Raw genomic sequence first — 17,801 nt, forward strand, 5'->3', positions numbered from 1 at the left:
GGTATATAATGTACAGTGTATTTCGTCAACAACTGTATGTGTGTAAAGTATTTCTTGTGCTGAGCGATCATAAAACTGCTGCAAAAGACGCACTGGCTGAGGCTCGCCTCCTGCACCCCCGCCGTAGAATTGTTATATCAACTTAAGCCCACACTTAAACTTTCCACGTGCAAGATTGAATCTATTTAAAAAAAATATTTCATAAGAAGCCAAAAAGTGCAAAAACAATAATGTTGGTGTTGGAGGAGTTGTGAATGACTGCAGGGACACAACATTAGATACACCTGCAGACTGCAGGTGTACCTAATTCACAACTCCTCCAACACGAACATTATTGTTTTTGCACTTTTTGGCTTCTTATTAAATAACTTTTGTAACCTATTTTCATGGGCTTTCCTCTTTGTGATGTTAAGTTCCTGTTATGCGCTGTTATAAAGTATATGCCTTGAGCTCTAATTTTGAAGGCGCTAAGAGCGGAACTGATGTCACGTTGCGGAGGTTTTTGAAAGAAGGTAAATAAAGTGGTCCTCGTGTAAACTGGAGCCTCCGTGTTTGTTATTTTGTAGTTTCATACAGTATAGGCGACATTTATAAACCCTCGGTTACACTTTTTTAAATAGATTCAATCTTGCACGTGGAAAGTTTAAGTGAGGGCTTTAGTTGCGGCGCATGGACTTAATTTATAAGTAAAGGTAAGACCATAATAACGTTTTTTTTTATTAAATGTGCTTTTTTGTGTGCTACAGTTTGTATGTGTAAAGTTAAAGTTAAGTTAAAGTACCAATGATTGTCACACACACACTAGGTGTCATGAAATTTGTCTCTGCATTTGACCCATCCCCTTGTTCACCCCCTGGGAGGTGAGGGGAGCAGTGGGCAGCAGCGGCGCCCCGCCCGGGAATCATTTTTGGTGATTTAACCCCCAATTCCAAGCCTTGATGCTGAGTGCCAAGCAGGGAAGAATGCTGGTATGAGCTTTTAAACATAACTCGTTAACTGCTGCCAATCAAATGGTGAATAAGATACTCTTTAGGGTTCATATGTTTGTAAATCTGACTGTGATGAAGTCAGTGCCTCACCAGCCATCAACCTCACCGCACGTCACTGGTATATATATATATATATATATGTATATATATATATATATATATATATATATATATATAAAGGAAATACTTGAATTTCAGTGTTCATTTATTTACACATATACACACACACATAACACTCATCTACTCATTGTTGAGTTAAGGGTTGAATTGTCCATCCTTGTTCTATTCTCTGTCACTATTTTTCTAACCATGCTGAACACCCTCTCTGATGATGCATTGCTGTGTGGCACGCACAAAAGTGCTTTCATCAAATGCACTAGATGGCAGTATTGTCCTGTTTAAGAGTGTCACAACATTGCTGTTTACGGCAGACGGACTGCTTTACTGTAGACGTTCTTTATATTGTGGGAAAGCGGACCCAGGTCCGCATGGAGCTGGAGGCCAGGCCCCCTCCAGCTCCGCTTGAATTTCGGGAGATTTTCGGGAGAAATTCGGGAGAGGCGCTGAATTTCGGGAGTCTCCCGGAAAATCCGGGAGGGTTGGCAAGTATGACATATTGTGTCATTTTCCATTCTATTATTTTGTCAACATCATGAAGAACAAACTGTAAAAATTGATTATCAATCTACTTGTTCATTTACTGTTAATATCTGCTTATTTTCTCTTTTAACATGTTCTATCTACACTTCTGTTAAAATGTAATAATCACTTATTCTTCTCTTCTTTGATATTTTACATTAGTTTTGGATGATACCACAAATATGGGTATCAATCCGATACCAAGTAGTTACAGGATTATACATTGGTCATATTCAAAGTCCTCATGTGTCCAGGGACATATTTCCTAAGTTTACAAACATAATATGAAATTGAAAAAAACGAAAAAAGATGTTATGTTAAAAACTATCAATGTAATCATAGTAGTATCGACTAGATACGTTCTTGTACTTGGTATCATTACAGTGGATGTTAGATGTAGATCCACCAATGGCGTTTGTTTACATTCAGGTACGGCGTCATTAGCGGTGACGCCAGTGAGCTACGATCTTTAGCTATTCCTCGTCCTGCAGGGATGATACTTTTAAGAAACGTACTTTATTTGTCGCCATGGAGACGATGATGGACTTTAGCCGCTAGCTAGCTAGCCATGTCTTAAAACACCTCTTCCTGAGGGCGTTTCAGTGTATTAACTTCACCTTTTCCATTAGTTTTTAGGCCAAAATTCGTCCGTTCTCCCTTTTCTGTCTACACCAGGGTTTCTCAAAGTTTGGGCGCGCCCCACTGGTGGGGAATAGAGACATGACAGGTGGGGCGCGAGGAACGGTAGGAAATTTCACTTTAAATTTTTTTTTAAATTATTATATTCTTAGATTATTTTTTTTTACGATGCTTTCATTTTCTATACACACTGTAAATCACTTTGTGATTCTGTCTGTGAAATCCACTATATAAATAAATGGAAATTACCGGTACTTATTTTTACTGTAGGCTTTAAATTTCTCGGTAGGAGCGAAAGTTTGACAGACATAGCAACAGTAACTAATGGGGGCGGGGCTAAGCGGAACAAACTTTCGCGCGGATGGGTAGCAGGCTAATGTGTGGACCACAATTACACAAATATATACATTTGTGACTCGCAAATCAAAGGTCGTTGAGCCAGAGCCAGCGCCTGCAGAGAAACAAACATCTGACGGGCACACACTGTGTCATTCACCGGGAAGCACTCGCGTCAAGGCAGCTCAGCCCCGAACTCAATGAGGTTTTAACAGATGTTGTGAGCGCGGTAAATTTGATCAAAACACGACCACTGAAAGTGCAACTGTTTTCTGCACTGTGTGAGGAAATGGGAGCTGATCATACAGCCGTGCTGTTTCACAGTGAAGCAAGGTGGCTCTCCTGGGGAAAAGTGCTGTCACTTGCCCTGTCTTGCCAAATGCATAGCTCCTCCTTTTTTTTTTGCAGAGATTGCAAAGTGGCACTTTTATTTTATTTATTATTGAACTTGATGCAAGTTATTTGATTTATTATTGAACTAAATGCAAGTTATAACACTTTTATTTGATTTATTATTGAACTTGATGCAAGTTATAACACATTTTTGATTTATTATTGAACTTGATGCAAGTTATAACACTTTTGTTTTATTTATTATTGAACTTGATGCAAGTTATAACACTTTTTTGATTTATTATTGAACTTGATGCAAGTTATAACACTTTTTTGATTTATTATTGAACTTGATGCAAGTTATTTGATTTATTATTGAACTTGATGCAAGTTATAACACTTTTATTTGATTTATTATTGAACTTGATGCAAGTTATAACACTTTTATTTGATTTATTATTGAACTTGATGCAAGTTATAACACTTTTTTTTATTTATTATTGAACGTGATGCAAGTTATAACACTTTTTTTGATTTATTATTGAACTTGATGCAAGTTATAACACTTTTGTTTTATTTATTGAACTTGATGGAAGTTATTTTATTTATTATTGAACTTGATGCAAGTTATAACACTTTTATTTGATTTATTATTGAACTTGATGCAAGTTATAACATTTTTTTTGATTTATTATTGAACGTGATGCAAGTTATAACACTTTTTTTGATTTATTATTGAACTTGATGCAAGTTATAACACTTTTATTTGATTTATTATTGAACTTGATGCAAGTTATAACACTTTTTTTGATTTATTATTGAACGTGATGCAAGTTATAACACTTTTTTTGATTTATTATTGAACTTGATGCAAGTTATAACACTTTTGTTTTATTTATTGAACTTGATGGAAGTTATTTTATTTATTATTGAACTTGATGCAAGTTATACCACAGCTGCACAGTTATTTTATTTATTATTGAACTTGATGTTATTTTATGTTATTGAGTTTGAATGTATACAAGTTGATGTTCAATAAATTTGAAAATGTTAAAGCTTGGCATTAGCGCTCTGTTGGGGCGATGTGGGCAGGTGGGGCTTGAAAACTCCCCCTTGTCCAAAGTGGGGGATGACAAAAAAAGTTTGAGAACCACTGGTCTACACACTGTGTCTGCTTGTAAGTACTCCGTGATTGTGCGCTGCCGAACATGCTCCTCTGCTCGTAATGCAGCAATGTCACGGTACTTTTCAGAGGCGGTATAGTACCGAATATGATTCATTAGTATCGCGGTACTATACCAATACCGGTATACCGTACAACCCTAGCTTGGATAGGCTTCAGCTTGTCCATGAGTCCAAGCAAGGTAAAACAAGGCAGGTTTCTTTATAGAACACAATTTGTACACAAGCCAATTCAAAGTGATTTACAGAAAATTACAAAAAGGCAAAAAACTACAAAAATATTCATAAAAATTGTTATAAAAACAATTAAAGTCAAATTAAAATCAAAGTGTGTATACGAAATACTTTCAGTTATTATATGCACGATTAAATGTTGTCAGACTAAATTTGAACATTGCCAACATTGAAGCCTGTCTCACTTATTCTGGAAGACTATTCCAGATTTTAGCAGCATACAACTGAAATGCCGCCTCACCATGTTTGGTCCTGTGTCTGGGCACCAGCAGGAGACCACTCCCTGACCTTCTCAGAGTTCAAGATGGTTCATATGTCTTGAACATGACAGAGATGTACTTTGGCACTTGAACACAAGCAGAGCTTCTATTCTCTGGGCAACAGGAAGCCAGTGCAATGACATAAGCACTGGACTGTTATGGTGGTATTTCCTGGTTCTAGTCAGGACTCGAGCAGCAGCATTCTGGATGCATTGCAGCTGCTTTACAGCTCGTTTAGACAGCCCAGTGAGAAGGTCATTACAGTGGGTCAGACATGGGTTAGTCTCTCTAAGTCTACGATAGACATTATTTATGAAAGTAGAATTGTCTCACATCAACTTATATATATCAATATGATATTAATATATATGCATATATTAATAAATATACAAATACAAATGTGATATACAAAAAAATAAATAATTTGTATAAATAAACGCGTATTTGTAAATATATTTTTGAGTTTGGAAAATACATACAAATCAAATTTGTAAATATAAAAATGTGACATACAAATAAATCAAGAATTTATATAAGTAAACGTGTATTTGTAAATATATTTTTGAGATTTGAATATAAATATGCTTGATTTTGTATTTGTATTTGTATTGAATTTGCATATATGAATCGCTTTTGTGTCGATGAGACATTCCTACCACAAACCAGATGCACAAATAAATGTGGAGTTACACACTCCCCTGAACAACCAGCAGAGGGCACTGCAGCCAGAGCGGTCTGGGTCACAGAGCATTATATGCATTATATGCAAAATGCCCAGATTTCTCTGTACAAAAACAATCCATGTCTTTACAGAGAGAGCACACAATGGGCCTGAGCTAGCTAACATTAGCGTTGTATTAGCTAATGCTAGTTCATCCAGTTAATCTGAAAGACCGTGTTAGTTGTTTATTTTATTGTAACAATGCCGTTTAAAGGCCTACTGAAATGCGATTTTCTTATTTAAACGAGGATAGCAGGTCCATTCTATGTGTCATACTTGATCATTTCGCGATATTGCCATATTTTTGCTGAAAGGATTTAGTAGAGAACATCGACGATAAAGTTCGCAACTTTTGGTCGCTGATAAAAAAAGCCTTGCCTGTACCGGAAGTAGCAGACGAGTAGCGTGACGTCACAGGTTGTGGAGCTCTTCACATCTGCACATTGTTTACAATCATGGCCACCAGCAGTGAGAGCGATCCGGACCGAGAAAGCGACGATTTCCCCATTAATTTGAGCGAGGATGAAAGATTTGTGGATGAGGAAAGTGAGAATGAAGGACTAGAGGGCAGTGGGAGCGATTCAGATAGGGAAGATGCTTTGAGAGGCGGGTGGGACCTGATATTCAGCTGGGAATGACTAAAACAGTAAATAAACACAAGACATATATATACTCTATTAGCCACAACACAACCAGGCTTATATTTAATATGCCACAAATTAATCCCGCATAACAAACACCTACCCCCTCCCGTCCATATAACCCGCCAATACAACTCAAACACCTGCACAACACACTCAATCCCACAGCCCAAAGTACTGTTCACCTCCCCAAAGTTCATACAGCACATATATTTCCCCAAAGTCCCCAAAGTTACGTACGTGACATGCACATAGCGGCACGCACGTACGGGTAAGCGATCAAATGTTTGGAAGCCGCAGCTGCATGCGTACTCACGGTACCGCGTCTGCGTATCCAACTCAAAGTCCTCCTGGTAAGAGTCTCTGTTGTCCCAGTTCTCCACAGGCCAATGGTAAAGCTTGACTGTCATCTTCCGGGAATGTAAACAATGAAACACCGGCTGTGTTATCCGGCACAACAGTCAAGGGGTGCATTCTACGGCGGGGGTGCGTTATCCAGCACAACACCTGCCGCAATACACCGCTTCCCACCTACAGCTTTCTTCTTTGCTGTCTCCATTGTTCATTGAACAAATTGCAAAAGATTCACCAACACAGATGTCCAGAATACTGTGGAATTTTGCGATGAAAACAGACGACTTAATAGCTGGCCACCATGCTGTCCCAAAATGTCCTCCACAATCCGTGACGTCACGCGTAGACGTCATCATACCGAGACGTTTTCAGCAGGATGTTTCGCGCAAAATTTAAAATTGCACTTTAGTAAGCTATCCCGGCCGTATTGGCATGTGTTGCAATGTTAAGATTTCATCATTGATGTATAAACTATCAGACTGCGTGGTCGGTAGTAGTGGGTTTCAGTAGGCCTTTAATGACCTTGTCCTGATGTAGATACTGATCTCTTATCAGTGCAATGTGTGTCAAATCATCCCAAAAGTCATGGCGTAATATGACCCTCCCTAGTGTGCCTCTGGTTGGCTCGCCAGTGTCTGACCATGTCTGTGACCCAGACCGCTCTGGCTGCAGTGCCCTCTGCTGGTTGTTCAGGGGAGTGACTAACTACACATTTATTTGTGCATCGGGTTTGTGGTAGGAATGTCTCATCGACACAAAAGCAAAAAAAGCGATCGACATATGCAAATTCAATACAAATAGAAATAAAAAATCAATCATATTTATATTCAAATCTCAAAAATATATTTACAAATAAACGTTTATTTATACAAATTCTTGATTTATTTGTATGTCACATTTTTATATTTATAAATTTTATTTGTATATATTTTCAAATCTCAAAAATATATATATTTAAAAACCCGTGTTTATTTATACAAATTATTTATTTATTTGTATATCATATTTGTATTTGTATATTTATTAACATATACATATGTATTAATACCATATTGATATATATAAATTGATGTGAGATAATTCTACTTCCATAATTATTCCTCTGATTTTGGCAATGTTTTTCAGGCTATAAAACGCTGATGATATTTTTGACTTAAGGTGGCTGTTGAAGTTCAAGTCTAAGTGCTTTATAAACCCGAGATTTCTAACCTAATTATTAAGTTTCAAGTTGAATAATTGCAATGTCTCTTTACTTTTGTGGGCCAAAGACAATGTTTTCTGTTCTGTCTGAGTTTAGCTGAAGAAAATAGTTTTGCATCCGCACCCTGATCTGTTCCATGCAGCAACAAAGAGAATCAACAGGCTGACGTTCACCTGCCATCAGTGACACATAGATCTGAGTGTCATCTGTATAGTTGTTGTAGGACACATTGAAGATGCATATTAGCTGGCCTAGTGGCAGCATGTACAAGTTGAACATTAGGGGTCCCAGTATCGAGCCCTGAGGAACCCCACAGGTCATAACCATTTGGTCAGAGACACAGTGACCAATTTCAACAAAGTATGTCCTGTGATTTAGATAGGACTTTCAAACATTTAAGGACAGAACCAGATATTCCCACCCAGTTTTCTAACCTCTGTTTTACAAACCCCGTTTCCATATGAGTTGAGAAATTGTGTTTGATGTAAATATAATCATTTTCAACCCATATTCAATTGAATGCACTACAAAGACAAGATATTTGATGTTCAAATTCATAAACTATATTTTTTTTTTTGGAAAATAATAATTAACTTAGAATTTCATGGCTGCAACACGTGCCAAAGTAGTTGGGAAAGGGCATGTTCACCACTGTGTTACATGGCCTTTCCTTTTAACAACACTCAGTAAACGTTTGGGAACTGAGGAGACACATTTTTGAAGCTTCTCAGGTGGAATTCTTTCCCATTCTTGCTTGATGTACAGCTTAAGTTGTTCAACAGTCCGGGGGTCTCCGTTGTGCTATTTTAGGCTTCATAATGCGCCACACATTTTCAATGGGAGACAGGTCTGGACTACAGGCAGGCCAGTCTAGTACCCGCACTCTTTTACTACGAAGCCACGTTGATGTAACACGTGGCTTGGCATTGTCTTGCTGAAATAAGCAGGGGCGTCCATGGTAACGTTGCTTGGATGGCAACATATGTTGCTCCAAAACCTGTATGTACCTTTCAGCATTAATGGTGCCTTCACAGATGTGTAAGTTACCCATGTCTTGGGCACTAATACACCCCCATACCATCACACATGCTGCCTTTTCCACTTTGCGCCTATAACAATCCGGATGGTTCTTTTCCTCTTTGGTCCGGAGGACACGACGTCCACAGTTTCCAAAAACAATTTGAAATGTGGACTCGTCAGACCACAGAACACTTTTCCACTTTGCATCAGTCCATCTTAGATGAGCTCAGGCCCAGCGAAGCCGACGGCGTTTCTGGGTGTTGTTGATAAACGGTTTTCGCCTTGCAAAGGAGAGTTTTAACTTGCACTTACAGATGTAGCGACCAACTGTAGTTACTGACAGTGGGTTTCTGAAGTGTTCCTGAGCCCATGTGGTGATATCCTTTACACACTGATGTCGCCTGTTGATGCAGTACAGCCTGAGGGATCGAAGGTCACGGGGTTAGCTGCTTACGTGCAGTGATTTCTCCAGATTCTCTGAACCCTTTGATGATATTACGGACCGTAGATGGTGAAATCCCTAAATTCCTTGCAATAGCTGGTTGAGAAATGTTGTTCTTAAACTGTTCAACAATTTACTCACGCATTTGTTGACAAAGTGGTGACCCTCGCCCCATCCTTGTTTGTGAATGACTGAGCATTTCATGGAATCTACTTTTATACCCAATCATGGCACCCACCTGTTCCCAATTAGCCTGCACACCTGTGGGATGTTCCAAATAAGTGTTTGATGAGCATTCCTCAACTTTATCAGTATTTATTGCCACCTTTCCCAACTTCTTTGTCACTTGTTGCTGGCATCAAATTCTAAAGTTAATGATTATTTGCAAAAAAAAAAAAAAAGTTTATGAGTTTGAACATCAAATATGTTGTCTTTGTAGCATATTCAACTGAATATGGGTTGAAAATGATTTGCAAATCATTGTATTGCGTTTATATTTACATCTAACACAATGTCCCAACTCATATGGAAACGGGGTTTGTACTACTAAAAGACAAGTAGTCTAATATGTTCACTATTTTATTTAAGGACAAACTTGCAATAGGAAACATATGTTTAATGTACCCTAAGATTTTTGTTGTTAAAATAAAGCCAATAATGCAATTTTTTTATGGTCCCTTTTATTTAGAAAAGTATCAAAATAATTTTAGTATCTGTACCAAAATATTGGTATCGAGACAACGCTATTGTAGAGGCAGGGATTTGTTTCTTACTTATCACCTGGGATAGTGGGTGTGGCTACATGTGTGTGTGGGGCTGATTGCTGAATGAATAACACCTGCACCTCTCCGTGAATTGTTTGGCTTGTATGGAGAGAGTGTGAACCTGGGTGTTGTTACTTCTGTTGACCGCAAAAGGACCGCAAACCATCTGCATGTAATGTATTGCATTTTTACTCAAAGGGAAAATAAATCACCCTAAAAACAGCAGTAATGACTTCATGTTGCATCCTTGGACCCAGCGTGTCAGACAGAGCCCTGCTTTCCACTCTCAGTGACTAATTAGTTTCTGATAGTCACACAACAACTATAGTTACAACTACCGTATTTTCCGCACTATAAGGCGCACCTAAAAACCACAAATTTTCTCAAAAGCTGACAGTGCGCCTTATAACCCGGTGCGCTTTATATATGGATTAATATTAAGATTCATTTTCATAAAGTTTCGGTCTCGCAACTACGGTAAACAGCCGCCATCTTTTTTCCCCGTAGAAGAGGAAGTGCTTCTTCTTCTACGCAAGCAACCGCCAAGGTAAGCACCCGCCCCCATAGAACAGGAAGCGCTTCTTCTTCTACTGTAAGCAACCACCCGCCCGCGTAGAAGAAGAAGAAGCGCGCGAATATTACGTTTCATTTCCTTTGTGTGTTTACATCTGTAAAGACCACAAAATGGCTCCTACTAAGCGACAGGTTTCCGGTTCATGAAAAGACGCAATCTCTCCATCCGCACACGGACTACTATTTCACAGCAACTGCCTAAAGACTTTCAAGAAAAGCTGGCTACTTTCCGTGCATATTGTAAAAACAAGATAGCTGAAAAAAAGATCCGGCCAGAGAACATTATCAACATGGACGAGGTTCCACTGACTTTTGATATTCCTGTGAACCGCACTGTGGATACAACGGGAGCACGTACGGTGAATATTCGCACCACAGGGAATGAGAAGTCATCCTTCACTGTGGTTCTAGCTTGCCATGCTAATGGCCAGAAACTTCCATCCATGGTGATATTCAAAAGGAAGACCTTGCCAAAAGAGACCTTTCCAGCCGGCGTCATCATAAAAGCTAACTCGAAGGGATGGATGAAGAAAAGATGAGCGAGTGGTTAAGGGAAGTTTACGCGAAGAGGCCGGGTGGCTTTTTTCACGCAGCTCCGTCCATGTTGATATACGACTCCATGCGCGCCCACATCACGCTGGTTTTTAATATATTATTAAAGTTTGACTGACCTATCTGACTGTTTTTTTGACATTCCTTTAGCGCAGTTAGATGCGGCTTACAACACGGGGCGGCTTATAGGTGGACAAAGTTTTGAAATATGCCGTTCATTGAAGGCGCGGCTTATAACCCAGGGCGCCTTATGGTGCGGAAAATACGGTACATGCTGTGATTTTACAGTTAATTACAGTGTTAGCATGCAGAATTACAGTGTAAACATACAATAAAATAAGTGACAGATTATTAAGAACAATAAGCATAAAACAACAGCACTGGTTCCCTGGACATGTGTATAGATGGTGTGTGTGCAACAAAAACATATTACATTTAGATCCAGATGGGAATAAAAATGTGCATATGCAAAGTTATTTTTCTCATATTCTCAAATGCAAAATATCGGATGCAACTCATGTCATATCTTATTAGATCGTGTACAGATCATTTGCAAATTCACGCCTATGCAAAACAAATCAGTTTGTGTGAATTATCTTGAGGGGTGTGACACATTGGTAACGGTTAGACATTCCGTCAAAAGCAGCCAGCATGAAAGATGAGGCATGATTAGATACAAACCCCGTTTCCATATGAGTTGGGAAATTGTGTTATATGTAAATATAAACGGAATACAATGATTTGCAAATCCTTTTCAACCCATATTCAGTTGAATATGCTACAAAGACAACATATTTGATGTTCAAACTCATAAAAAATTTTTTTTTGCAAATAATAATTAACTTAGAATTTGATGCCAGCAACACGTGACAAAGAAGTTGGGAAAGGTGGCAATAAATACTGATAAAGTTGAGGAATGCTCATCAAACACTTATTTGGAACATCCCACAGGTGTGCAGGCTAATTGGGAACAGGTGGGTGCCATGATTGGGTATAAAAGTAGATTCCATGAAATGCTCAGTCATTCACAAACAAGGATGGGGCGAGGGTCACCACTTTGTCAACAAATGCGTGAGCAAATTGTTGAACAGTTTAGGAAAAACCTTTCTCAACCAGCTATTGCAAGGAATTTAGGGATTTCACCATCTACGCTCCGTAATATCATCAAAGGGTTCAGAGAATCTGGAGAAATCACTGCACGTAAGCAGCTAAGCCCGTGACCTTCCATCCCTCAGGCTGTACTGCATCAACAAGCGACATCAGTGTGTAAAGGATATCACCACATGGGCTCAGGAACACTTCAGAAACCCACTGTCAGTAACTACAGTTGGTTGCTACATCTGTAAGTGCAAGTTAAAACTCTCCTATGCAAGGCGAAAACCGTTTATCAACAACACCCAGAAACGCCATCGGCTTCGGTGGGCCCGAGCTGATCTAAGATGGACTTATACAAAGTGGAAAAGTGTTCTGTGGTCTGACGAGTCCACATTTCAAATTGTTTTTGGAAACTGTGGATGTCGTGTCCTCCGGACCAAAGAGGAAAAGAACCATCCGGATTGTTATAGGCGCAAAGTGTAAAAGCCAGCATGTGTGATGGTATGGGGGTGTATTAGTGCCCAAGACACGGGTAACTTACACATCTGTGAAGACGTCATTAATGCTTAAAGGTACATACAGGTTTTGGAGCAACATATGTTGCCATCCAAGCAACGTTACCATGTACGCCCCTGCTTATTTCAGCAAGACAATGCCAAGCCACGTGTTACATCAACGTGGCTTCATAGTAAAAGAGTGCGGGTACTAGACTGGCCTGCCTGTAGTCCAGACCTGTCTCCCATTGAAAATGTGTGGCGCATTATGAAGCCTAAAATAGCACAACGGAGACCCCCGGACTGTTGAACAACTTAAGCTGTACATCAAGCAAGAATGGGAAAGAATTCCACCTGAGAAGCTTCAAAAATGTGTCTCCTCAGTTCCCAAACGTTTACTGAGTGTTGTTAAAAGGAAAGGCCAAGTAACACAGTGGTGAACATGCCCTTTCCCAACTACTTTGGCACGTGTTGCAGCCATGAAATTCTAAGTTAATTATTATTTGCAAAAAAAAAAAAAAAAAAAGTTTGAGTTTGAACATCAAATATGTTGTCTTTGTAGCATATTCAACTGAATATGGGTTGAAAATGATTTGCAAATCATTGTATTCCGTTTATATTTACATCTAACACAGTTTCCCAACTCATATGGAAACGGGGTTTGTAGATCGTGTACAGATCATTTGCAAATTCACGCCTATGCAAAACACATCAGTTTGTGCGAATTATCCTGAGGGGTGTGACACATTGGTAACGGTTCGACATTCCGTCAAAAGCAGCCAGCGTGAAAGATGAGGCATGATGATGTCATTCTCATCCTGCATGTTGCATGGACTGCTTGGGAAGTGATGACAGTGTCACATCTACTCAGCATCTCCATTACTGCGTGTGGTCGTGGGAGGAAGTTTACACAACTTTTAAAAAAATATGTCCTATACATCCCTAATAGTGATTACATACATAAACATGATATGATGCAGTAACAGCCAGATGCAATCATTGCATCAGCATTAAGCAAGTCAAGGTTGATATAAAGCAAAGGTGTTACATATGATCACTGAGGTGTCACTCACTCTGTGGCTTCAGCGCCGTTGATGATGTTCCCATCAGGGATGGGGTTGAGTTGGATCGGCTCCGGCTTCCTTCTCTTCTGCATGTCGCACACATCAATAAATAACAACACACTCTAGAAGGTGTTTTAGGAGCAAACAATGTGTGTTGTCATGAGCTGCTGGAGAGGCAGCAGGACTGGGATTCTTTTTAATGGGAGGATGTGAATCATCCGGAAGATGTGACGTCACAAAGCGCCTTTTCTTGCATGGCCACGCGCGCCCTCTGTTGGCAAAAAGGTGCATTGCAACACTAACTTTTGCAGGCCAGTGAAGGAAGGAGAGCTCAAACATGATGCACAAATATGAAAATGGAACGTAGCAAATAGTCTTCGTGACATATCAGATCACAATATGTTTTATTTTCAAGAAAATTAACTAAACAACGTTAAGGAAACTTTTTTAACTGTCCCCCCTGCGAAAAGTCAGAACGACTTAGAATACCTAAGACTAAAAATACAATTTAAAACTAGTCCTAAGTGTCCCAATACTTTTGTCTACTTTTAGTCTGAAGTGTCCCAAGACTTTTGTCTAGTGTACCCACCTTGTCTGCATTGTGTGGGCACGTTGGTGCTTCCTGCTTTTGAGCAGCCATCTTAAAAAAACAGCAGCGCAGCAGCATCAGTGCAGCGGGTCTTTGAAGGGTCATAAAATCAAAACCGGAGCAGGTATTAAAAAAGCTGTTCTATACTTTTATACACAAGGGTTCAATCTCTCTCCTGTGTTAGTTTGAAGCCTAAACGACAAACGCGCTCAGAGGAGATAGATTTTGAAGGAAGGTGACCGGTTTTTACAAAAATGTTGTTTTGAAGGGGGAATAGCAAACTTCCTGTTGATTTTTGCTGGGGGTTGTCAATTTATGAAATGTAGGTCTAAGTGAGACCTACATAGAGGTTTTTGTTTCATGTCTCTCCGACCTTCCCAGGGAGAGTTACAGGCAGTTTTGTCAGTTTTTTCATCCGAGGAGCAGTTTTTTGTGCGTTTCATTAAAAAATTGCGCTAGAGCACAATTTTGAGATTTGGGGTTAGGTTTTTTTATTAGATCACAATTTTTGCCAATCCTGATGTGTGTGTTCAGTTCGGTGAGTTTTGAAGCATGTTAAGGGGGTCAAATTACAGCTCAAAGAGGCAAAAGTGACTGTTTTTAGTACTTTTTTGTCTTGAAGGGGGAATCGCCAACTTCCTGTTGATTTTTGCCCGAGAATATACTATTATGAAATCTAGGTCTAAGTCACACCTACATAAAGGTTTTTGTTTCATGTCTCTCCGACCTTCCTAGTGGGAGTTACAGGCAGTCTAGTTTCTTTTTTCGTAGGGGGCGCTAGAGCGCAATTTTGAGTTTTGTGGTTCGGTTTTTTAAAAAAAAGGCAATTTTCGCAGGTCCTGATGTGTGGGTCAAATATGGTGAGTTTTGAAGCATGTTAAGTGGGTCAAATTACAGTTTAAAGTGGCGGCTAAAGAATAAAGAATAATAAAACCTTAGAAATTCAATAGGTCCTTATGTCCCATTGCATAAGGACTCCCTTTGGGAGTCCTTATACAATGGGCCATGCGGGCCCTAACTAGTCCTAAGTGTCCCAATACTTTTGTCTACTTTTAGTCTGAAGTGTCCCAAGACTTTTGTCTAGTGTACCTACCTTGTCTGCATTGTGTGGGCACGTTGGTGCTTCCTGCTTTTGAGCAGCCATCTTAAAAAAACAGCAGCGCAGCAGCATCAGTGCAGCGGGTCTTTGAAGGGTCATAAAATCAAAACCGGAGCAGGTATTAAAAAGCTGTTCTATACTTTTATACACAAGGGTTCAATCTCTCTCCTGTGTTAGTTTGAAGCCGAAACGACAAACGCGCTCAGAGGAGATAGTTTTTGAAGGAAGGTGACCGGTTTTTACAAAAATGTTGTTTTGAAGGGGGAATAGCAAACTTCCTGTTGATTTTTGCTGGGAGTTGTCAATTTATGAAATGTAGGTCTAAGTGAGACCTACATAGAGGTTTTTGTTTCATGTCTCTCTGACTTTTCCAGTGGGAGTTACAGTCAGTTTTGTCATTTTTTTCTTCCGAGGAGCAGTTTTTTCTGCGTTTTATTCAAAAATTGCTCTAGAGCGCAATTTTTAAATTTGGGGTTAGGTTTTTTTATTAGATCGCAATTTTTGCCAGTCCTGATGTGTGCGTTCAGTTTGGTGAGTTTTGAAGCATGTTAAGGGGGTCAAATTACAGCTCAAAGAGGCAAAAGTGACTGTTTTTAGTACTTTTTTGTCTTGAAGGGGGAATTGCCAACTTCCTGTTGATTTTTGCCCGAGAATATACTATTATGAAATCTAGGTCTATGTCACACCTACATAAAGGTTTTTGTTTCATGTCTCTCTGACCTTCCTAGTGGGAGTTTGTTTTTCCGTAGGGGGCGCTAGAGCGCAATTTTGAGTTTTGAGGTTTGGTTTTTTGATAAAAAGTTTTGCCGTATATTACTGATGTGTGTGTAAAATTTGGTGAGTTTTGAAGTATGTTAAGGGGGTCAAATTACAGCGCAAAGTTGCGGAAGAATAATAATAAGAAAGAATTAAAGCTGCAAGCAGCATTTGTCGGGCCCGCGTATTTGGCAGGTGCTAGTCCTAAGTGTCCCAATACTTTTGTCTACTTTTAGTCTGAAGTGTCCCAAGACTTTTGTCTAGTGTACCTACCTTGTCTGCATTGTGTGGGCACGTTGGTGCTTCCTGCTTTTGAGCAGCCATCTTAAAAAAACAGCAGCGCAGCAGCATCAGTGCAGCGGGTCTTTGAAGGGTCATAAAATCAAAACCGGAGCAGGTATTAAAAAGCTGTTCTATACTTTTATACACAAGGGTTCAATCTCTCTCCTGTGTTAGTTTGAAGCCTAAACGACAAACGCGCTCAGAGGAGATAGATTTTGAAGGAAGGTGACCGGTTTTTACAAAAATGTTGTTTTGAAGGGGGAATAGCAAACTTCCTGTTGATTTTTGCTGGGAGTTGTCAATTTATGAAATGTAGGTCTAAGTGAGACCTACATAGAGGTTTTTGTTTCATGTCTCTCCGACTTTCCCAGTGGGAGTTACAGTCAGTTTTGTCATTTTTTTCTTCCGAGGAGCAGTTTTTTCTGCGTTTTATTCAAAAATTGCTCTAGAGCGCAATTTTTAAATTTGGGGTTAGGTTTTTTTATTAGATCGCAATTTTTGCCAGTCCTGATGTGTGCGTTCAGTTTGGTGAGTTTTGAAGCATGTTAAGGGGGTCAAATTACAGCTCAAAGAGGCAAAAGTGACTGTTTTTAGTACTTTTTTGTCTTGAAGGGGGAATTGCCAACTTCCTGTTGAGTTGAGTTGAGTTGAGTTTGAGTTTATTTCGAACATGCAAGTATACAACATGATACATCACAATCTCCAGTTTCTCTTTTCAACATGTTCGAAAAGGAGTAGGAAGAAGCAAAGCTTATTTAATCCTACCCCTTTTCTTTTACATAACAGTTGCTAAAACTTTGATTTTTGCCCGAGAATATACTATTATGAAATCTAGGTCTAAGTCACACCTACATAAAGGTTTTTGTTTCATGTCTCTCTGACCTTCCTAGTGGGAGGTTTTTTTTTTCGTAGGGGACGCTAGAGCGCAATTTTGAGTTTTGAGGTTTGGTTTTTTGATAAAAAGTTTTGCCGTATATTACTGATGTGTGTGTAAAATTTGGTGAGTTTTGAAGTATGTTAAGGGGGTCAAATTACAGCGCAAAGTTGCGGAAGAATAATAATAAGAAAGAATAAAACCTTACAAATTCAATAGGTCCTTATGTCCCATTGCATAAGGACTCCCTGTGGGAGTCCTTATGCAATGGGCCATGCGGGCCCTAAAAATATTTTTTTTAGCAATCAATCAATCAAAGTTTATTTATATAGCCCTAAATCACCAGTGTCTCAAAGGGCTGCACAAGCCACAACGACATCCTCGGCTCAGATCCCACATCAGAGCAAGGAAAAACTCAACCCAATGGGATACAATGAGAAACCTTGGAGGGGACCGCAGATGTGGGGACCCCCGCCCCTGCCTGTGCTTGAAGGCTGGAAATTGGCGGTTGTACTCGAAGGCCGCAACCACTGACCGTTCGTTTAGTGTCTCCTTCATGGCTTCCCAGTAGTTATGGAATACAAAACTAGACGTTGAGTAATCGCTCGACATACATGGCGGACAATAACTGATACGGTCTGCTTAGCCAGTCCAAATGCACTCTCTTT

General features: G+C 39.5%; 1 protein-coding gene across 1 annotated transcript in view; it reads right to left on the reverse strand.

Annotated features, from left to right (window-relative positions):
* Positions 1–13,688, reverse strand: part of map2k1 (mitogen-activated protein kinase kinase 1) — a 47,254-nt gene extending 33,566 nt beyond the window's left edge. The window contains exon 1 of the mRNA XM_061969252.2: positions 13,543–13,688. Coding sequence (XP_061825236.2) covers positions 13,543–13,625 — 83 coding nt within the window. The 5' untranslated portion in view covers positions 13,626–13,688. The remainder of the gene's footprint in view (positions 1–13,542) is intronic.
* Positions 13,689–17,801: the final 4,113 nt, after the last annotated feature.

Source organism: Nerophis lumbriciformis, linkage group LG10 (genome assembly GCF_033978685.3).
Source record: "Nerophis lumbriciformis linkage group LG10, RoL_Nlum_v2.1, whole genome shotgun sequence".
NCBI lineage: Eukaryota > Metazoa > Chordata > Actinopteri > Syngnathiformes > Syngnathidae > Nerophis > Nerophis lumbriciformis.